This window comes from Sabethes cyaneus, chromosome 2 (genome assembly GCF_943734655.1).
Source record: "Sabethes cyaneus chromosome 2, idSabCyanKW18_F2, whole genome shotgun sequence".
NCBI classification, from domain to species: Eukaryota; Metazoa; Arthropoda; class Insecta; order Diptera; family Culicidae; genus Sabethes; species Sabethes cyaneus.
The window spans coordinates 141772958-141797212 of NC_071354.1; the positions used below are offsets into that span (position 1 = coordinate 141772958).

General features: G+C 40.7%; 1 protein-coding gene across 1 annotated transcript in view; it reads right to left on the reverse strand.

Annotated features, from left to right (window-relative positions):
- Positions 1-24255, reverse strand: part of LOC128733537 (putative uncharacterized protein DDB_G0277255) — an 80158-nt gene that overhangs the window by 24246 nt on the left and 31657 nt on the right. The window contains exons 3-4 of the mRNA XM_053827189.1: positions 5179-5262; positions 4859-5054 (exon numbers count right to left, since the gene is read on the reverse strand). Of these exons, the coding sequence (XP_053683164.1) occupies positions 4859-5054; positions 5179-5262 (280 nt within the window). The remainder of the gene's footprint in view (positions 1-4858; positions 5055-5178; positions 5263-24255) is intronic.

Consider the following 24255-nt stretch of genomic DNA (forward strand, 5'->3'; position numbering starts at 1 on the left):
GATCGGACACACCTTGAGGAAAGGAGCGAACGAGGTTTGCAGAGAAGCACTCGACTGAACACAAGGACAGCGTAGAAGAGACAGACCCAGAGGCTCATGGCGACGGAGCGTAGCCAACGACATCCGGACTGTATACGAGAACCTGTCTTGGCGACAGGTAAAAGCCATGGCGGGTAACCGTCAGCAGTGGAGAGCTCTGATTTCATCCCTTTGTTCTGCCGGACCGGCGGACATGGACACATAAGTAAGTAAGTAAGCGCATAGAACGCTTCTTTCACGTCGTCGGGTCTACGTGTGAAAATTGCACGTTTGTGATGGAGTAGTTGAAGAAAGGGAAACCCCCGAAATTAAGTGATCTGCAGTTCCAGGTACCAAGTTTCCACTCCAATATTTCGTCGCCTTTGTCCATGCTGAATGTTCTGAGTTGAATTTCATTGATTGTTCGTAGTACGATGGATTTAGATAGGTTGCCTTACTAGGGCCACGCGATCGAGTCTCGTGATGGGGCTGACATCTTAATTTTTGAAACAGACCCAGGAAAGAGATCGATAGCTGGACCCAGGTAACCAATAAGCATTAACATAGTAGTAAATCAGCTATGTATTAGCATATCTGCATTTTATACTGCACGTTGTTGTTTGTTAGCTTTTTGACAGCCGATTCGCATAAATTTGGCATCCAAAATTTTATTCAAATTCTTCTTGTCGGTAATCAGTTGCAAATAATAGCATTGACAGCAAGATCAGGGGATTTGCAGTAAAGTAGCTGTATATTTTGCCAAAGTAGTTTTTAAGTAGCATTTAAGGCGACTTAAATGCTTCTTGATTTGCATTTAAATGGCATATGTAATGCTTATTGGTTACCTGGGGAGTTCAGTAAGGCTCCTTTTAAGAGCCAACACTGTTGATCGTGATGTACCTACAATAGTTCACTTATATGTTTGGATGTAATAAACTTCGTGACAACGTCATTCTAACGGCTAGAAATGAAGCTAGAATTAACTATAGATTCATCATCACAAAGCGTTGGTACTATTGCTCAATAACTTTAAAGCGGTGCAGCGAAGCTTGTTAATGTTGAAATATGGATATTTGGCGTCGATCGTAGTGCTGAACTCACAATGAAATCCAGCGAGAAAATATTTCGTTGAAGTGACTTCCACAGTTTACCCAAGTGCTAAATTTTTATGACTTCACTAAGCTCTTTGAAAATTAGTTATCTAACCCGAAAGTGCTTATAATGTTCAATTTTCTACGTATTAGATAAGAGTATAAGGCAAAACAATTATAACCTGCTGTTTCAATTCAGATCTATTTATACGTAACGTAATCAATATGGGTTTGACTGTTATGTTTATACAACCTAGATATAGCTTTAGGAAAATTAGAACTTTTCCCATTGAATGGTAGACTATGTTAACGTGTCAATTGACGACGGGAACACAAGATCGGATACGAGCAACTAGTCGTTACTGCTTCTGGATTTCCCTATGGAAACTGGGAAGGCGCTACCTATTATTGCGGAAAGCTCATATGGCTCTGTGAAACAGGCAGCATAAAGAAAAACCAATTTACCCTCTTGTGCCTGTGTTGTGCCGGTACCGGTAAGGCTGATGGTGTGTTTCATTATGTATGCCTGGGCTGATTGGTAAATGAGGCCAAAGTGCATGCATCCAGAATAATGAGTGTGGGAGAAACGCTACAGAATGTTGCTCCACCGCACAACGGTGTGTGAAGCTGAATACGTGGCGTGGTGTACGTTCTACGTACGTAGCAAATTTTGTACTGAGAGCAGGGCTCGGATGATGGAAAGCCGAGGTTTCTTTGAAGGGACGATATAAAGAGTATGTTTCAAACACCGTTCTACGATACAGTGAACACTGTACCTATCTTGATATTTTGTTAGAAAATTATTCGTGCGTGCATCCTTCCAGCGTAATTCCTTTGCTACTCTGTTAGCCCGCAGAAGGGAATATACATATCGGTCGACTTACTCCATTTAAATAGGGCAGTGAAATTTGCATTACATATTTCTCGGGTACTTTTTCATTTCGACATATCTGACAATGAGAGATTCTCTTCGTGTCTCCTCTCTTCCGCTTTTTACGGTGAAACTTTCAAAACATTAGGTTGCTAGTGACTCCGGCAACCGATTCGTGCAAAACTGATGCTCTAAAATGCATTAGTATCGCCGTAAAAAGCGGAAGAGAGGGGACACGAAGTGAATCTTTCATTGTCAGATACGTCGAAATGAAAAAGTACCCGAGATTTATACCGTTCTGATTCAAACTTAGAACAGTCTCAAACTTCGAACACTTCAGAATAAAATGCTCGTAGTATCGCTAATATGATAAAATATTATGCTTATTATACACCACCGTGTTCGTTAGAATATCCTTTATCCGGTGAGGTATGACATTGAACTGTAGGACTCCTTGTAAGAAATCAGCAGGCGTTGGAAAAAAGTGAGAACTCAGATTTTAACTTCGTTCGCATACTCTTAGCGTTTCGTGCAAAAGTAGCTGTTTTTTCGTTTGCATTTTTTTACTAATTTTAGAACATTTACCTTCCAACTTCGCGATTATTAGGTAAGTGCCAGATATATATGTACTAAAGCATAGTTAAAATACAATATTTCATGCATTATTTCAAAGATATTAGTTAAATAAAAAGTGTTCGAAGTTTGAATCACGTTTTGAGGTGTGATTCAAACTTCGAACACCCACAAATAATATCCGTTTTTTCCGGATTTTCCTTCGGGAAAATGAATTATCTGCATTGTAAAGCTGTACAAAGTTAACTTGCTTTAGTTGTGGTACATATAGTTTGAAAATATTAGCAATCGACTAAAGAAGTACGGATTGAAACTAATTATTGTATGAAAAATTTAAATCATACTGTTAGGTGGATTTAAAAAGACAGTGTTTAGAAAAAAGATGCAATTTCACTTATTTAAGTTGAATAACACTAAAAGCATTAATACTTTTCAAAGTAATACAAGTGATCGATGTCTGAGACTAAAATATTTGAGCTTTGAATGTCGACCATGAAAGTGTTCGAAGTTTGAATCAAAACCGAACAGCAGGTTTTTAGTGTTTTTCAATGTAAATTAACATTTTATCCGCATTTTTAAAATTTTAACACGAAAATAATCAAATTGCCATGCTATTAAACCATTTATGGGAGTAGAATAAAGTTGTTTTCGAACATTTTTCTTTGAACAAAGTTTCAGCATAGCTTAAGTGTTCGAAGTTTGAATCAGAACGGTACTTTTAAAATTTTGATTTAAATTTTAAAATAACAGTGTAAATCGCGTAAACTGGTATAAAAATAGTAATCAAATAACAATAGGGTTATTCCATAAGTTTCACCAACTTAACGGTCATTTACTTATCAATACTTTTAAGCTCTCGAAGTTTTATTTCTGAAAACATTTAACAATACACTTCTTACACCAGAATCGGTCAATCGAGAAGTATTTAGAGTACAGTCAGCATTACTTAATCCATCTTATACGAAAGAAAGATGTGATGTGTAGTTTAAGAATATATTTGATTTGTAATAATTCCGAATTGATAAAGTTGAATTTTTCCTTATTTAGTCTTTTTTCTATTTTTATATGTTAAGCTCTTATATTTTGTACACAGTTACAATTCTTGAAACCCATCGTTTGATAGTGAGAATAATAAAATAGAAAAGTTTGAAGAAAGCATGATACAACGTAATGCTATAAATTACAATGATTTCATTGTTTAACATGGTTCAAGCGCAACTTGACAAACTAGAGAATATATAGTAGTTTAATGTTATGTTATATAAAGCTCAGATACGTTATTAGTATTATTAGTCACAATTTTATCAAGCTAGCAAGTCGACCATGACTGAACCCCGCAAACTGAATTACACAATGTATTAGAGTATGCAGATGAAAACATAAAACTTGTCGTAAATAGCCAATGAAATTCACGTAAAATTGCGTTAGAGTTAACTGATGTTAATACAATTTTTGCTTCATGCAAGAAAGTAAACGAAGAGCATAGTATTACTAAAAGTAGGAAAGTGTAAGTTATGCATATCGCCACGAAAGGGTTCGTTTTTAATTCACTCCCGGAAGTCGTCTCTTTCACCTGGAACTATTTACTCCTGCGATCCCACCGCCGGTGCACTTTCATCCACGGGCCAATAATAGTTCCGAGCTTATGCGGAAGAGGTGCCGCTCCCACGGAAAGTTGTTCTATTTACAGCACTAGTAGTATACACTAAAGTTGCAACAGAGAAAACCAGCCAAAGCGCAAGAATAGAATACACAGAACCGATTGCCCCGAAGGGGAAAATGATGAAAATTAAAACTTGGAAAACTTAAACATGCCGCAGTTTGTGTGCCGGTGAGGCTAGAGTGCATCGGAGAAGTAGCAAGTGGGATTTAGTGCATGGATTAGGAGTGATGGCTTCGTAGCGCATTATTGGTTAAGATTCTTTGTAGGGTGGTTAGAGAGGTGTGAAATATTTTCAGCAAGTTATGTTTTTGTACTCTTTTCATGTTGCATAACTTCTTTCGCGTATTTTTTTTCTCATTTCAAATATGAAATGTAGGCAAACATTATTTTAAACCAACCCTATCAAATCCACTTCTATTGAAACTATATACAGAGGGAATGGCTGTTCCAGTTAAGGATATAGCATTTCTCCGTCGCAGTATTGGTGAGGGCAAGCCAGGCAACCAGGAAAGTCAGGAAGAAAACCCAAAAGCAACTGAAATCCTTTAAAACCAGCTGCTAGCATATTGAATAAACGAAGGTAAAGAGAAAACAGCAGCAGTACTATGCAGCAGCTACACTTTTCCGGCAACTAACACTTACCAAGTCCGCGCATCGAATAGACCATGGCAGTGGGCGGGAATGGACACATCGGTGGGGGGCTGTCGGAAGCCGGTAGCACGTGGTATGAGCTGGCAGTCGCTACTCCCACTCCGCTTGTGCTGCCCTCCGAGTCGGAATGGGAATTGGTATCGAGACGCATGTATGTGGCGACCTTCGATTGAATTTCAATTGGAAGCTGAAAAGTGAGATTGAGAATGATAGATTGGAAATACCGTTTTTTGCTTATCACTTATTGCCGCCCCCAACTAGAGAGGGGCAATCTTTATCTTTGACACTGGTTGCCGGTCGGAATAACTTACCGAAGAGAGCTTTGGTGATACGAAACTGTCTGGTTTGCACTGCAATAGCTGGATCGCAACGCTCATATCTGTCTTGTACCGTTCCTGTAATAAGAATAAAAGAACTCTATTAGATATTGTTAGGAAACTAACGAGACACTGGATTTTACAGATTATGTTTTGAAGTAAATAGTGTCAAATTTATTTTTGCTACCGAGGCTTGCATGCCTTACTTGTTTATTTTAAAAATATTTCTAAATTTTTCAAAAATCACTGTTTACGAGGAATTGGTAAAATAAGTACATTATATAATACTCGTAGTTTTGAATATTTCATTAAATAAATTTTTCATGTACCAGCTATAGAGCGAGTTTTTTTTATTATATAATATGTCCCGCATTTATCCCGCAAAAAATTCAGTGAAAGACCGTGCAGTATCAGTTTTGCGATAACTGCAACCACTTGTCTAACGGGTGACAACTAAAATTTTGGAATTTTTTTCTCAAGCTGTCAAAAAAGACAAAGGTACATGAAGAAGATTCGATTTACCGAAAAAGATACATTATTCATTGTTGAAAAAAATTGGTGTGCATTCGAAAACGGTCCATAATCGGCTGTTCGGCGAAGCTTCCGTTTGATGTCCGAACAGGAGCGTTGTACGGCTGTCATGTCAACTTTGCGAATGCATCTCTTGATTCTAGCAATCAACTGTTTGCAATTCGTGGTTCTCCAGTCATTTTTGTACACCAAGGAACTCAAGGAAATCTTCGATTGTGCGAACTGAGACAGATTTGTCGGGTCGTAGTTTTTGAGTAAAAATGGGATCGAATGGGTATTCAGGAACGATTGTGTTTTTTGGCGTAGTGCGATGATGCTCTATCCGGCCAAAACACGTATTGTCCATCTGCATGATGTTTTTGTATAAACGGGATCAAAATTTTCTTCAAACCTTCGTCTGGCACAGCTTAATTGATAGCCAAACCAGAGGGCTTGTTCTTAAAGAAACGAGAATGAGAACGTTGTCCTTCTGCATCTATAATTTTGGCTGGTCTTCCACTACCTTGCTTGCGAATAGTTGTTGGGCGTCTTAGGATATGGTAAACAGTCGAAGCCACAACATATTTGCTCTTCAAATGTTATGCCGTATACTTTTTGTCGAGATTTCTGTTGCAGTTCATAGAAGTGTAAAACGCGCTCCCGAAATGCTTTTTGTTTCAACGCCACTTTTAGCAAAACTGGCCAAGCTAAACAAAACAAAAAATATTGACAAAAAGATGAGAGAAAGAGCTAACACATACATACTTTTATTTCTCTCTGAGCTCGTTTGTTGTTGAGTATAGTGGCCTCAAAAAAATTCCAAAACTTTAGTTGTCACCCGTTATGTTTATTTTGCTTTCTATAATTCTCACGCATCTAGGATAAAACAACAAATATGGCAAAACTTTGTTTAAATGTTTATGTTTGTTTACAGGGTGTTCAATAAGTTCGAATACAACTTTTCATCGTTGTGTAAGTGCGCATCATGTGCATTCTGTGTATTAGTATTGGTGTCAGCTTTAGCCTTATATAGGCCAACCGACGCGCAAGGTGTCGACTTGAAGTCATTTGTTACTTGTTTACCGTGCGTGATGAAGGAGTATGGCAACGTCGTAGTAAAGTTGTTTGCGAGAGGTGAGCGACCCGGCGACATACACTAAAGTCGCTTTTTACGCGGTTTTTTGCGCGGTATGTTTTATACGCGAATTTCGGAATTTACGCGGTTTTTTTTACGCGAATTTCGAAATTTACTCGGTTTTTTTACGCAATTTCCGGAATTTACGCGGATGTGCTCAAAACGTCTATTTTTTCGCGTAGTGTTGAAGTCCACAAAGTTGTTTTATGCGAATTTACGCGGTTTTTTTACGCGAATTTCGGAATTTACGCGGTTTTGATTACGCGGGATGTATCCTTCGCGTTAAAAGTGACTTGAGTGTATTTCGGCGGTTGAAATCCCACGGGGTGAAGCGGAATTTCATATATAACACTATCCGTCGGTACCGGAAGGCGGGCCCGGCCAAAGACCGTGCTAAATCCGGGCGGACGCATGCGGCGAGGACGCCGGCAGCCGTTAAGGTGGTGAGCGAGTGGGTTCGTCGAAAAACGAACCGCCCGATCCGGAAGACCGCTGTTGACCTGGATGTGTCGATCGGGACTGCCCACACCATCATGGCGAAGGACCTGGGATGCAAGCCGTACAAAAAACGCATGGTTCACGGGGTAACTGAGGCTACAACGAAGAAGAGGCTGGGCAGAGCAAAACTGATACTTTCGCAACACGCTGGTCAGGAGTTCGTGTTTTCTGATGAGAAGCTCTTCATCTTGCAACAGCCGCACAATGTCCAAAATGATCGGCTGTGGGCGCCGACGTTGCCCAGCATCCCCCCTGTCCCACGTAAACATCCCGCGGTTCCAGAGCGCCGCGTCGGTGATGGTTTGGGGGGCCGTATCTGTGAGATACACATATGTGAGGTGCATACCGCACTCTGTATTTTAGCATTCCTTCCCTCCTTACGATGTGAGTATCGGCAACGCTGTCAGGCGACGTTGTCATGTCATAGTGTGCGATTATTATTGACAGCCTTGCTTATGCATCTCCCCCTTTCTCAGCAGACTCTTGGACAGGTAAGACGTACTTTGTGCGCGCAGTAGTTTTCCGTGCCGAGTGATTCTACAGAGTAATATGAAATGGCGTCTGGTATAAAACGCTCATGCAGTTGGGCATCCTACAGTATCCAAGCGTGGGAAGCTTTTACTGGTGTATGTCGAGAAAAATGTGAAAATCAACGCCGCGTACTATAAGACCGAGGTTCTGGAGAAGGTTGTGGCCCCGGCACTTCGTGACCTCTACGGGAAAGATCATTATGTCTTTCAACAGGACGGCGCGCCGGCCTACACGGCGAATATCGTCCAAGCGTAGTGTCGGGAAAATTTGACTGATTTCCTCGATAAGACTTTCTGGCCTCCCAACTTCTCGGATCTTAATCCCCTGGACTTTTATGTATAGTCCAATTTAAGAAGACCAATTTGAGAAGCTCATTTCCAAGATCTGGGACGAGATGCCCATGGACCAGGGGCGTGCCGCGTGTGATTTTTATGAGAAACGTCTCAAGCTCGGTCATAAATCACAAAGGGAGCGGGGGAGGGGGGGGGGGGGGCTGCTGTCACCAAATATGTCATACAGGTTCTCAATAAACACTGCTTCAATAAAAATTGACTCAGAAAAGAATATCTTGTATTTTCATTTTTTAAACACCTTTTTAAAGTGTATTTGAACTTATTGAGCACCCTGTATGTTTCGCTGAACACCGCAATGGTAGAACAGAATGTTCCTTAAAGTGCCCATGGAAAAATGTAATGTCCAGCGCCTGATCTTCATAAGGTCAACCGAGAAATCGGGGAACTAAAGACTAACAAAGCAGCCGATAACGACCGTCCAACGAGAATCGCAGGTAACGGCTATACACTGTGTTAATTCGATGATTTGGGAGGTGAGGAAGCTACCAGAATAATTGATGGAAGGAGCTCTGTGCCCCACATACAACAAGAGCGATGAAACTATCGCAGCATAACGTTTGTAAACCAAGCCTACAAGATACTCCCCCAGATCCTGTTACGCTGGCTGTCACAGATAGCATAGAGTTTCGTAGGGAATTATCAAGTTGGTTTAAGGGAGGCTTGCGCAATTATGGACCAAATGTTTACTATCTGAGATGTCTCGGATGTCAAATGTCGAAAGTACAACGTGCCCATTCATCACATCTTTATTGACTTGAAAGCAGCATACGATTCAGTCGATTGAGATCAGTGATTCGACTTGTGCGTATCGAGACGAAAGCCATGATTTTCATCAAAGACCTCACAGATGTACTTCCAGTAAAAAGTAAATGTGTTTTTTTTGTGAAGAACGAACATTCGAAGAACTGTGCAAAATGATATACAAACTGAAAAATAATAAACTGTCCAGGTGGGACTTGAACCCACAACTCTCAATCTCGCGTCGAGTGCGATACCATTACACCACTTCTTACTCCCAAGTAAGAAGCACAAATTAACTTGACCAGTATAGTCAATATCAAAAATGATAAAAAAAGTTGCCTCACAGGTGACTTTTATATTATAGCCAGGAGCTTTGCCTAATCTACGCCAGGCTGAAAGTGGAGTCTAGGAGTATTAGGCTAACTTTAATTGCGTCAAAGAGCAAATACATGAAAAATTGACCAAACCTCGTGATTTTAGTCATGACCTTGAAATGCGGTAATATTTTTTGAAACGATGGTTCTACAATTGAGGAAGGAACGGAAAGGGAAAATAATGAAGAAGGATTTTTTGGGAATCCGACGAGCAAGGAACAAGCTGATCACGATTTTGAGGAGATGAAAGCGGAGCTGGAGGACAGAGATCGTAAAGAGTTAGAACATCAGGAACCAATCTTAAGTGCTGAAGTTGAAACAAAGCACAGTTTTTTCAACATGGCCGAGAAACGCAGGTAACGGCTCTACAATGTGTTTCGAAAATTTTGGTGGATGAGAAGCAACCGGGCAACCGCTTTTGAGGGAGAGCATCGAGTATCAAAACGAGAGGGGAGCAAACGTCAACTCGGACCACTATCTCGTAGTAAGCAAGATTCGCACCCGGTTGTTTAACGTATTCAAATCGAAACCAACGAGGAAGATACGACTGAACATTGGGCGGTTATTACTGGAAGGAGGTGCAATAGAAAACTCTCGAAAGATTAATTGCCGGATCGGTGAACAACTTGTAGAGAACCTGTAGAGAGCAGTGGAGGTATATCGACGGCGCGATCAATACTACAACGCGAAAAGTGTTGGGTACTATTGCTACAATCACTTCCCGTGGGTTGTTCCGCCGCAAAGTGTCAACGGTTGACTGACGAGAAGAACCGGGTCAGAAGTCAGAAACCAACTCCTGTTATGTGCAGCGACAAGGAGAGGAACCTGATTATTGAGCGATCGGAGGTGGCTAAGCATTGAAAACAATATTTCGATGTATTGTTGAATGGTGAACCAGATAGAGCGGTGTGATGTGTTCAGCCCACCGCAGTTTACTGGCAGAGTATTTCAAACTGAAAAGAAGGTATGGTTTCCAGATTTAGTGCGTTTCTGCTCCCTACCGGTCCAATTGTCGAAAATCGCATGTAATACCGAATATATATGAACTCGCCGGTCATCTCAAACTCGTCGTCGTCCATGATTACCCCTGGTGCGAGCCGATGTTCATCCGGTAGCAGGTGCTGTCTAAACGACCGGTTACTGGCTGGTAATGTCTAAATAACCGTCCGTGGGTAGGAACATGATCAATTTGCTTTGCTGTTTGTTAGACAGAAGGTTTTCACGGGGTATCTTGGATGTTCCTCGGGAAGGTACTTCGGACAACTAGCCTTCTGGGTATCATTGACCGTTGTCGTTTGTTTCGAAGGACAGAGGGTTTTTTTACGAGTAGGAAAATCTACTGAGCACCTGAGAAGATATGGTACTATCAGATACCTGCGAAGACAAATCAGGTACTGTGGGGTTGGCGATCCCGACCTCCCTAATGAAGCGTGAGGACACCGACCCACTAAATCCTACTCGAGTTTCCAGCGTCAATCCTCCCTGGTATCACCTTATCGGGTTCACTTCAGGGAAGGGCTATTGTGCTGAACGCACTTTCTTCGATAATTATTGGACTATGGTAGTTAAGCTGCTTAATCGACGTTGATCGGCTCTCCAGCGGTTTTGTAGCTCAAGTACAATCTGGGAAGCAGCCGCATTGACTGTTTTCCAGACGTCCGAGCTAGAACACATCTTATGGATCTTATCATGTTGCTTCTCGCGCCCACGAAACGAGAGCATATGAAGAAAGCATGTTCTGCAGTTTCCTCTACATCCACGTATTAGGGACACGCGGCGGACTCCGCATGTCCGAATTTGTGCAGATACTGTCTAAAACATCCATGCCCTGACATAATCTGTGTCAGGTGGAAGTTAACTTCGCCGTGGCGCCTGTCGACCCACCCGAATATTTCCGGTATAAGTCGATGGGTCCATCGGCCTTTTGTGGAATTAGACCATGCCCGCTGCCATGTATTCATCGAGGACGATCTTCTGGTACTCCGTATGCCTCTAGTTCCACGTTGGTTGAAGCACATTACGTCCTCGCTGATGATGATGCCAATAGGCATCATGCCCGCTAAGACGCAGATTGCGTCATGTGAAACTGTGCGATACGCACTCGTCACTCTCAAGCACATGGGACGATAGGTGATTTTCAGTATTGCTAGATAGCTTTTGGTAGCTAACGACGATGACCACACCGACCCGCCATACCTGAGTATGGACTGGACCACATTAGCTAATAGCCTTCGCTTACTGCCATATACCGCAGAGCTATTAGACATCATACCAGATAATGCCGAAATAGCTTTGGAAGCCTTTTTGCAGGCATAGTCGACGCGACTCCTAAACTTGATCTTGTCGTCGACCATGACTCCCGGAAGTTTTATGGAATGCGTTGATGAAATAGTGCAGTCCCCGACGCTGGTATTTGCTTGCTGCACCGACTTGCGGTTGTTCACCACGATAATCTCCGTTTTATGATGTGCTAGCTCCAGTTTTCTGGAGCGCATCCAATCTTCAACAATGCTCATAGAGTGGGCGACCGTCAACGCAACCTCTCTGATAGATTCACCATAGACTTCCAAGGTGATGTTGTCCTCAAAGCCGACAATCACAACCCCTACCGGGAACTTTAGCTTCAACTACATGACGTTCTACAACACTGGACCCAATACCGGCACTTGGACGTTCCGAAGCGAGTCGAGCGTGACAACCGCGCAATAGCTGATATCTGTCGTCTCAATGAGTTCCTCGTTCGTAACCGTTGCTTCCTCCCCGACCTCTAAACCGCCGTCACCCACGTTACTTTGGATGTTTGGCCGGGAGGCCGACTCCGCCAGTATAGAGTGTGCACTTATTTTAGTGCTAATTGACCGCCACTTGATCACAATAAAATCGCCAACTAATTAATAATTTGTCTTATCTCCGCTTTGATAGCACTGGATACTGTGGCAGTGCATACTTCGTTTATCTTCTCGATTTTGGAAAATTACGATTCCGAAGTAACGGGTTTCACTGAATTACGTTGCCATCCGGAATACTTAGCGGTCTGTAAGTAGGTATCGAGGTTCCAGTCGTTGTCCTCAATTCATTGCCAAGATCATTTTCGATTCTACTGAAACGAATTATTTTCTTGATCGCTTGAAGCAATTTTTTTTCAAATATGTTGCCCTACTAGCTATGATTAGTCTCGAGACATGGCTACCATCTTAGCTAAAGATGGCAAGAGTTTTTGCGAGCGTGTATTTAGCTAACGGCCACGGTCGTCGCTCTCGCTCGTCATTGCGGTGCGAGCAACAGGTACCGACCACTCGCATGGGTTCACACTCCCACTCGCGTGTAAAATCGAGGGCGTAAGATGAATAAAAGAAAAAGTAATGCAAAATCTGCATCCCAGTGTCCCGCTAGCCCTCAGTTGTTTACCGCTCAGAGTTGTTTACTTCGTGTGCGGGCTTGTAGAAAGACGCGTTGTGCGTTCGCGAGTTGTAGGTAGCAGAATGTCTGCACACAGCAACGGCGACTGTTTATCGCACGCTTGCGTCAGAGGCATAAGCGTTGGATGCTATACTTGTCATACACGCTCGCATAAGAGTAGGCATAGTTTGCTTCTTATTCGATTTGCAACCATGGTTTTTGGGATAACACGCTTATGGTGGCGCCAACTCATTTTGTAGAATCTCTAGTGTTTGGAGGTTTTTTTTTAACCAGCCAGCTACTGTTAATTGTTTCAGATGCTTATGCCTATATCTAGAAGTCATCTGCTATCCGCAATTAGTCCCAAAAACCTACCTGCAGCTAGACTGCGAACGTTGTGGTAAATCTCACAATATTATGATCACCATGAATCCTACAGGAATTACAACCGTCGTTCATTTGGCTAATTGGCTGCAATGTCGATTCAATTACCAATAGCTATATCCGTAAGACGACAGAATTCCAAGTTTCGTCTCAGCTTTTGTTTCTTTGCCAATATTTTCATAGAATATGGCTCCGCCAACACCTACCAGAAAGTTCAATAGGACTAGTACAATGGCTCGCACAACTTTCTAACGGGATGCACGATAATAATAATCGAATTATACCAATATTTTTTCCATGTTGACACTGTCAAAAAACTAAAGACTTCCATAAGATGTCTTACAAACTAGTTTGAGCATGTATTTTATATTCTTGAACAAAAGATATATCCATATTCATATGTGAAGATGCGACTTGTTTCGTGTTTGAACCGAAGCTTTCTAGCAAGCTTCAATTAAAGCAAGTTTTTAGGTAAGTTATTTCAGTTGAATCAATGAGTCATCGTCGCCTTTCGATTTTCAATTGAAATGAATTAACAGGTCCTATTATGTTCCTGTGAAGACCTTAAAAATTTACACCAGCTCAAAGCGGAATTCTAGACTATTTTTGTTTAGTGTTCAAAAATTTATACAATTCAGATAAATTTTTTATTAGGTGTTTTTTAAACAGTAAAAAAATTATCATTGTTAAAATGTCGATACTAAACTGTCAATTATTTTAACTGCCTGACTGCCTCTATGAATTTTTCATAGAATACAACTCTTTTCTCGATACTTAGCTGTAGAATGACGCAAGCAAAAAATCCAACAATAATCTCATCCACGTTTTCGTTCGTTAACTTTCCGCACACTGAAGCAAATTATGGAAGAGCTGCCAAGAAAATTTTGATCGCTGGACTGAGCTCTCGTCGTTGACTTTCTTCTACGTAATGAGACGAATGCAAAAGATAACAGCATAAGACTAAAATTAAAGCATATCCTTAGCCTGCTGACTTTCGTTTTGGCGCCAGCAGTGTGAGCCGTAGTCACTTTGTCGCAGAACTCCGATGTTGAATAATTCTTAGATTTTCATTCATGAACTTTATGCACAAGCGGCTAAATAGCCGCTTCTTTTATTGGCGCTATCTATACCGTTGAGACTTAATCTACTAAACCATTCATTGACTCTTATCACCTGCTCGCAAGGAAATGAAACGAGGTCATGACCAGACCACGAGTATTCGCCACGAAAGGGCCTGAGGGTAGTAAATCATCCGCAGTCACACAGCCCGAAAGCGTGGAATTCAAATTTCGCCAAAAGGCTGCCTGATACAAATGGGACCGAGAGCGCTGATTTGTCGTTCTGTGTCTGTCCAATTCGTTTTTGGCACAAAATAAGGTTGCACAAGTCTATTCATCTTATCGACAGTTTGATTAATGGGGGAAAGTGTTTAGCTGGGGAATTTGCGGTTTCGCCCATTCTGAATGTCAAGAGGTTAAATCTATTTATATTGACCTCACGGTTCAAGTTTTCAAAATCGGAACTATCATTCGAATAATAGTTGGCTTGATATTGAAATGCGGAACGTTTCTTTAATACTTTTGTTTGTTTCGCTACTTGAAACATTTTCCATTATCGTGCGATTACGGACAAAAACACTTAAACAGCTCTAGTTTTGTTTGTGGGAGACGTTTGGAAAAGAGCCAACTTTTTAATTTCAAGATAAAGCCAATTGTTTGCACTCACTTCCGTTTCGATTAGTTTCGATTTTCCGACTCACTGAAGCAAATGTTTTACCGCCTGCTGATTTACGGAATCAGTGCTGCAGCTGCTGCTAGAAGTACATTTCATTAGACGCTGCTGCCGTCAGTATATCCCTAGCGCGTTGACATTCAATCGTGATGCTCTGCAGTAAGGCACCAAACGAACACTATGTTGTATGTAGGTACCATCCTTTCAGTTCCACTTTGATACCGTCCACGTCTGAGCCGGTACATCATAACCTATCGAGGAAAATCCAACGAATAAACTTCGTTTGAAGCACACTAAACTGGAGGAAATTGACATAAGATATTTATGGTACCCTCGCCGTTTGGTTTGCTCTCTTCTTTGTTAACTTCTTTGCAAAATCACCCGGAGCTCAAGGTTTCTCCGTGCAGGCGCTAGAACCCGTGCCCAATAAACCAAAAAGAAAACGGAATTCCACTATCATGCAATGCTATTTACATTCTAACAATTTCGATTCATATAACGTTAAACTTACAAAAAATATTATCGTGTTTACTTTCAATTTAAGCTAAGCTGTAAATCGACGTTTCAACAGAGGAATATATTGCAAATATGTACTATGAAAGACTGTTGCGAGTCGACGAAATATGGAAGTTGAAAGGTCTGTCAGAATAAAAAACGAATAGAATCGTTTTCTTTAAAATTTTCTGCCGTCGTGGAAAATTTTGTGACAAACTTTTTTTTTTTTAATTTTAATTTTATTTTCGCTGGTGAAGGAAAGCCCGTTGGAGTGAAACTCCTCTTAAGCCTACTCTCCGACAGGCACAAAACCTTCAATCTTTTCAAATTGAATACAGTGGTGTGCACTTTTCCAACTGATGTTTTTCCTAGATTGCTGAAAAAAATGTCTTGTCTTTTCATGCAAAAAAAATTGTACAATCACGTTTAGGTCAAGAGTTATTCGAACTAAATAAGCTGTGTTCGGTGTCGGAAAAATTCCCTTGGGGTGGTCTTGGAAAATAGGGAACTTTGATTTGAACAAAATCAGAGCACTTTTCATTTTCGTCGTAGAACTAGCTAGGGCATCGATCAAAACAATCTAAAACGGCGAAAAGTCGTACAAATTTTGGGCGCTTATAACTTTGCAATTTCCCAATCGGTTTTAAAGATTTTTGCATTAAACGGTCACATCGAGTCCAACAAAGAAATCTATTGATTTTTATGTGTGTTTTATTGAAAATTTGTCTTGTTTTTGTTATTTACAGAAAAATACATTCGCCAAAAAAAGAAATGTTTTTCTACACACAAACATTAGTTTGACCATTGTCAGTACAGCTACAGACAAACATGCGCTTGATGAAGAGCAAATTAGTATTTTTCGCTTCTGATAATTTAGTTGATATCATCTTTGCAAACCTTGCAACAGTGATACCAGGTTTTGCTGAAGAGAAATCCGTATTTTTACTATCTGACTATCTGACACAGAGAAAACGGTTATAAATGATAAAATTTAATCAAATTTTAAATCAAACTTTTGATTTAAATGAAACTTTGACCAATATTTGTTCTTCATTCAAAGGTTTGTTCGTATAAAGTGTTTGTCAGTTTTGTGAAAAAAGTTAAATTTTTACCGCAAAGGTATTGTTCTTGATTGTATTTGAAGGTAATTGACGGGAAATTAACAGTCATTAACTTCTCTTCAGAGAGCCCAATTTCGGAAGCAGTTTTTGGGCCTAAAAGTGGGATTCTGTTTATAAAAATGTAAATACTACATTTTTCTTGCCAATGAACAGAATTTTTGTTTCAAATAAAAAATCTGCTTTTGATATTGGCAGAATCGATGACGACTAATTTCACCTTAATACTTTTTTGAATCAAACCAGTTCTTGACTTTCGTCGTCCGTTTTTTGTCTATATTTTTCCGTATTTCATCTTTCATTTTTCGTCGTTAGGTAATTTCGAGTTTTGTCTGTATTTTTCGTTTTTTGTTTTGCTAAGTGTCGCCTTTTCTTCATGCCGTTTTTTTTGTTTTAATTTGATTATGGCCACTTTAACAGCTTGGATCATTCGTGATTTCTGCGGAACTAAAATTTGAACCCGAGTCTTCGGTGTGACAGGCGTGAATACCACTATACCGTGTCAACCTCTTGTTTTTTGTTGTCTTCTTAACGTTTTTTGGTTGTTTTTCGTTATGTTTAACATCTAGTATAACGTCACCGTCTTTTTGTCTCTTTTCAGCGATTTTTTGTCATTTTTTATTGCTTTTTGTAGCGTGTTTTGTCTGATGCGGTCATCATTAGTATTTTTTTCAGCATAGCTTGCACTGTTTTACTGACTTTTAATTGTCTTCCCAAAACCTTCAGCCAAAGGCTACATCTATTTAAAGTCTTTTTTGCCGTCTTTCGTCTTTTCGCCTACTTGTCTTTACTTCTTTGTTATATCTTTTCGCTGGCATTTCACTGCCTATTTGTCGTTTACTTGCTGTCGTTTTATCGTTCTTTCATCATCTTTTCGTCACCTTATCGCTGTCTGTTCGTCATATTATCGTTGCTTTTTCGGAACCGTCTTTTTATCATCTCTTTGCTGCCTTTTCTACATATTCGTCACCTCATTGTCATTTCTCTGTTGTATATTTATTGTCTTTTGATGGTCCTGTTGCCATCTTTCCATAGTATTTTTGTTTTTTTCTACATTTTGCTACCTTTTCTCCATTTTTCATTGTCATGTTTTCATCATCTTTTGTCATGTTTGTTGCCAAGACAACATAAATGTTATCTTTTTCTTGTCTTTTCGTTGTTCTTTCGTCGTCTTTTTGACAGCGTTTATTCGCCATCTTTTCGTAGTCGTTTTTGCATGGTTTATCGCCTGATTGACACTTTTTAAATTTCTCTTTCCCATTTTTTGTCGTGTTTTTATCGCAGTTTTGGCTGTCTTTTCATCCCCTTTTTATCGTATTTTTGCCATCTTTTTATCACTGCTCATTGACTTTGAATCACATTTTCGCCAACATTCCGCTGTCTTTCGCTTTGTTGTCTTTTCATCGCTTTCTGAAGGTTTGAATGTCCAAGAGTTTTCATTTATAGCGTAAAAAGAGCATATTGAGCATTAATACATGTAGAATTAATACTATAAATGCAAATATCACTACTATCAGAAAGCAAAACCAGAGAAGTGAAGAATGTCCTATATAATTGACCTATTATAATGATGAAAATTTCTATTTGCCGTCAAACTGAAAACGCTAGTTCTTATTGACAGTATGGCATCATTAAAGCAAATCTTTCATGTTTAATACATTAAAGTAAATTATTCTGTTCACTTCTTTCTCTGAGAAATAATAAAGTTACGCATTTCACTGCATGTAGCGCACTCGTACTTTTTGTCACTAAATGAAGCTTTTAATCTTTTCCGCAAAATTTATGAAAATCCGTAGATTTGAGCAGTTGATCCGTAGGTCCGTAGAAAACTCCTAAATCCGTAGAACTACGGATAAATCCGTAGATCCAGCATCACTGCCTTGCAAGTCGTAAGGGCCTACATAGTGTCGTCGTGCAGAAAATAAAAACAAGGTAGATCAAAACTTCTCGGTCGGTGGTTTCTACAGTTGATGGAGGAAGAGGCACAATCTGTGTGTCTAAAAATACCCCAAAAACCAGATGGGTCGCTACATTAATAAGGGGGGTTGCGCAGTCTTGTTTTGTCCAGCGCCTCTATGGTTCAGAGGTACACGGGTACCAGCGAGCCACACGCCCTGGCAGGTGTTGTGGGTTTAAATCCGGTTATAATCTTATAGCTTGGTTTGTCCCATGCATCTTTCAGCATCGGACAAAAGATAGGAGTCACAGCGACAACTTGTTAAGCGAAGTTACCTATTACCCTACTAGCACGGTTGTTACAAAGTAGTTGTTGTAACCGATTTCTGACTAATTTCAGTCATAATCTCATCAAGTCCCCCCCATTCCTTTCCACTCTTTCCCCTCCTTTCCCAAAAAAAATTCATTACTTTCCTCTACCGTCCCTCCATCAATTGTAAAACCATCGTTTAAAGAAATATTAATATTAATGCCTGCCCGCATTTCAAGGTCAAAGACTAAAACACGAGTTTTGTCAAGCTTCAGGTTTGCCCAGAAATTTTCGTTGGGACGCTTCTGGTGGAGGACGTTAGGCGGGCTCGCCGTCTTGAATACCAACCACTCCATTTCATCCAAAGATCGCTTCGAGTAGTGGGCCGACGCCAGATCCGGCCAGAACACCGCGTCTTCGCCCTTATGGTATTTCTTGATGAATGACGCAGCTTTCGGCAAGCACTTCGTACTATTAATTTTCCCGTTTACGGCGAGTCCGGAGTAGGGATGCTTTACCGGTTTTACCGAAACCGGTTTTACCGGTATTACCGTGTTATTTTTCAATACCGAAATACCGGTTTTTACGTGATCAAAAACCGGTATTTTCGGTATTTTTTTACATGGTAAATTTAATGAAAAAATAACTCAAGAAGCTTCCATTGCCGTTCAGATTGTTAACGTATAGCGCGAATTCATTTCAAAGATTCGAGGTTCTGAAAATAACAGCTCAATTATATAATTTTAACAAACGGAAAATATTTATCTAAATCTAAAGATAGTGACTTTAAGAATTAAGAATACAATTAAGAATATTGCGCAACAGTAAAAATGTGCAATACACATTGTAGCTCTTCATAAAATCTTCAGTGAAAAATTACGGATTGCTTTAAAAAATGTTATAGCATATCACGGAAGAGGAGTTCGTTTATTGACTCGTTGTTGGCAATCCTCAACGGATAGACAGTATGACTGTTTTCTGAAACCACAATCAAAGATTGCATCGCTGTGAGCGTAGACTGACTTGTAAGAACCATTCATACTGCGAGCCGCGTGAAACGAGCTATGTAATGCAGTTTTTTTCCGACCATGTTCAGTTCCTGATCAATTATTTATTCTCCGCCTTAAAATGCGTGTCTCAAAATTCACTAATGCTCTATGTCACTCAAAATAATTCGAAAAACCTGTAAATATTTCAATTACCCGGCGCCACGTATCACAGATGTTTCCGCAAGAACAGGGCTTTAATAAAATTAGAGGAAAATAAGCTGTCAATTTGGACCACAAGACCATATATTTTGGTATTACTCAAATTGTATGCAGTTTCCCAGTAAAGCCTGTCTAGTTTTATAGTTGACACGATAAACACTTTTTCCGTACTTATTACTTTTTAAGAGAGCTTGTCAATTAGCTGTTCCAAAAAATTGAGTACCATTGATTAATGGAAACATTTTCTACAAATTTTACAATTTTTTAATTTATTTTTCTAGTATTGGCTTTTATCGGTTTTTTACCGGTTTTACCGGTATTGAATTTATCAATACCGAAAAACCGGTTTTCGAAATACCCCCTCGGTATTGGCATCTCTAGTCCGGAGCGAAAAAAGAACGGCTTTGACATTCCCTTCTCGTTGATTGTCAGCCACAGCAGCACCTTCTTGGGGAACTTGGTGTGTAAAATGATCTTCACCACAGAGCTCACTTCCTTCGTGGGGGAAGTAAAAAATGAAGTGCCCTGCCAGTCGTTGCCGTCGAGCGTGAGATAGGTCGCGTCGTTCATTACCACCGCCACCGCCTGTGCCATTACCTGCAGCTCTGAGATCAGTGGACAGGACTGCCGCTTCCTGACATGTATGTCCATGTTCGCCAGGTACTTTTTCACTGTTCGGCCTGTTGCTTCGACCTCTCCGCCAAGTGCACGCAGCGATGTAGCCAGTTTTCCCTCGGTCTTCCTCTTCAGCATTCTTTGGAGCTTCTTGTCACTCAGGGTCGTCGGCCGTCCGGAACCGGACTTTCTTTCGATGCTCTGATTGTTGTCCAATAGCGCCAAGATGTTGTAGATACCGGAACACTCAATTAACTGTCTTAGTTTTTTTATCACCATCCGCAAAAAGTTCATTAAATTTTTTTTTAATGCAAACGTTATCCTCAAAAATCATGGTGAACGCTAATTAAACACTATAAAAACTTGTTTGCCGCTCGTGAAATGAACTCAAACAGCTTCCAAATGTTGTCAAAGCATTATAAGAATCACATCTACCAGGGTGATACAAACTTTTGTTTTTTTGAATACGTCAAAAAAAATTTTTTTTGTTCAGAAAAATTGTGGAACACACAAAAGGGGGCAGCTTTGCTGAATATAGTAACTATATATCTTTTATTAGTTGTGAGATATAACAATTTGATTAAAAATGACACTTGAAAATCAATTTTGCCCAATAGACATTCACTTTACATTCACTTTTTTATTGCCTTAAACTGTTCTCCAAAGTCATTCAGTATTTACTGACACCATTTAGAAGCTACTTGAGTTTATTTTACGGGCGGCAAAAAAAATCTATATTATTTAATTAGCTTTTATCATGATTTTTAACGATAATTGTACACCAGCTGACGAGCGGTGTCAGCAGTAGGTTTTTTCATGCAATGTAACTATTCAATGTAACTATGTAATGTATACTATTCTATGATTCATCCTTAGAAACTGTTTCGATTAAAAAATTACACAACGCGGGACGCTTAGTAATCCGTACAAGCCATCCAAACCTGGGACAGTCCCGCATAATCCGGGACGTCTAGTCAGCTTATCTATACCTAACAAACATCTTCTTCTTCTTCTTCAGCAACATAGAGCCGGGGTGGCTCGTGTTGTTTCAAGCTCTCGCGTCCGTTCAACTCGGTCTTGGGCCACTCGTCGCCAATATCCTAGTCGTCTCAAAAGTCGCAAACCGTTTTCGACCTGGTCGAGCCATCGTGCACATTGGGCCCCCTTATTCCTGGCGCCGGTGAGGTTATTGAAGAGGACTATTTTCGTCGCACTGTCGTCCGGCATCCTTACGACGTGTCCGGCTTACCGTAGCCTGCTAACTTTCGCTAGATGTACGATGGAAGTCTCCCCAAGCAGTGCCTGTAGCTCGTGATTCATACGCCTCCGCCACTCTCCGCTTTCAGTTTGTGCTTCGCCAAATATCGTCCGCAGCACTTTCCGCTCAAACACGGCAAGGGCGCGTATGTCTTCCGTAAGCAGTGTCACGGCTTCAAGTCCATAAAGAACTACCGGTCTAATAATGGTTTTGTACATTGTTAGCTTCATGCGGCGGCGTATGCTTCCAGATCGTAGCGTTTTACGAAGGGCAAAGTAGACCCGATTTCCCGCATGGATGCGCCGCTGGGTCTCCTTACTAGTCTTGTTGTCCGCGGTCACCAACGATCCCAAATACACGAACTCCTCTACCACTTCTAGTTCGTCGCCGTCAACGGTTACCGTCCGTGGGAGGCGCGCGTTTGTTTCCTTTGAGCCTCTTCCTTTCATGTATTTGGTCTTCGACGCATTTATTTTTAGCACAATTCTCCTAGACTCCGCTTTCAGTCTGGCGTAGATTGCCTCCGCCGCCGCAAAGTTCCTGGCAATGATATCGAAGTCATCTTCAAAGCCTAGAAGTTGGCTACCCTTGGTAATAATCGTGCCTCTCGTTTCGATGCCCGCTCGTCGGATCACCCCCTCAAGAGCGATGTTGAACAGCATGCAGGATAAGCCGCCACCTTGTCTCAACCCTCGCCGCGTCTCGATGGGACTCGAGAGTGTCCCAGAGATGCGTACGAAACACATCACTCGATCCAATGTAACTCTGATCAGTCGCGTCAGTTTGTCCGGAAAACCGTGTTCGTGCATTATCTGCCATAGCTTGTCTCGATCGACTCTATCGTATGCTGCTTTGAACTCAATAAAGATGTGATGCGTGGGCACGTTGTACTCCTGACATTTCTGCAAGATCTGTCGGATAGTAAAAATTTGGTCCGTAGTTGCGCGAGCCCCCATGAAACCCGCTTGATAATTCCCTACGAAACCTTGTGCTATCGGTGACAGCCGGCGTAACAGGATCTGGGAGAGTACTTTGTAGGCGGCGTTTACCAGCGTAATACCACGATAGTTGCAGCAGTCTAGCCGATCACCCTTTTTGTAGATGGGACAAACCACTCCTTCCATCCATTCCTCCGGTAGCTTTTCCTCCTCCCAAATCCTCGAAATAACCCAGTGTAGAGCCTTTGCTAGCGTTTCTCCGCCATGTTTATAAAGCTCTGCCGGTAGGCGGTCCTTCCCAGCGGCTTTATTGGTCTTCAGCAGCCTGATTTCTCGTTTGACTTCTTGGAGATCAGGTGCTAGGACATTACTATCTTCCATGGACGCTCCTACCTAACAAACATATGTTTGGTATAACAATTTACCAAGCGTTTTCTTTGTGGATATTATCCTTTTAATAGTGGAATAAACTACTGTTTAAATAAAAATATTTTACGGGTAGTAAAGGCATTTGCTTTTGCCAATATGTCCTATATGCAGCTCTATAACACAAGGTTTTTGATGTTTAATTAAAATTTGTGATAAATTGTTGTTTACAAATAGTATTTTTTGACATATCGGAACCTACATCGGCGATATAGATGTATTTTTACCCAAGGCAGTAAAATTTACTCTCGTATCGAGAATTGTTATCCTTCACTGGAAACAAAAACAGTGCTTTCTTTTTCTATGGTATTTAGGAGCGAAACATGACTTGATCGAAACACCTGGCCAAACGCAGGCTTTATATAGGTGCCTACTATGTTAAAGCAGAAAACGAGAAAAAGGATCCGTCATAGCAAAGAAAACAAAATCGTAACACTCGTTAGAACGACTGGTGACCAGCGAGTAATTTCTGCAAGCAGCCCGCAGAAGAAAAGGAAGAAAACACACCCGATACAACAGGTTGATTGATGTGCCCCTGTGTTTATGGACCGGAAGATTTATTTTGATCCCGTGACCACATTGCCCTGGGCTTTTCTGTTATGCACATACGACGGCGGCGGGCGGCATAATGATGGAAGCGAATTTCGCGAAAAGCTAACAGCGAAACCGAAGGATGGGAAAATGTGGGTCGTCTATGTTTTCCGAATGGTTGCCCGTTTTGGTTGATTTGAGCTGAATATAAAACGTTTGCGAGCATATGATTTTCAGTACAGTACGTACGGTACAGAATTGCTTTTTGCGCGGGTTAAACAATCCATGTGCCCTATGAAACTGCGTGATTTCAACGAATTCAATGGAAATTTTAGAAAAATTGGTACATGATAGCTTTTTGTCTAAAGCGGAAATGCAAATAAATTACGTCCAGAAGCTTCCCAGTTTTTGGGTAATCGAAAAAACAAACCACGTAAAAGGCAACTGAAATATATTTACATTTTCAGCATTTGTTTCTACTAAACTATTCAAAACGAAAAGAGAGCTAGCTAGTATAATAGGCAAACGAATTGAGAATTTGTCGATAGTTATTATGCTAATTGCTAACTAAAGATTACAGCTTGTCATTTCGGTAGGTTATCATGGAAAATATATTTTTC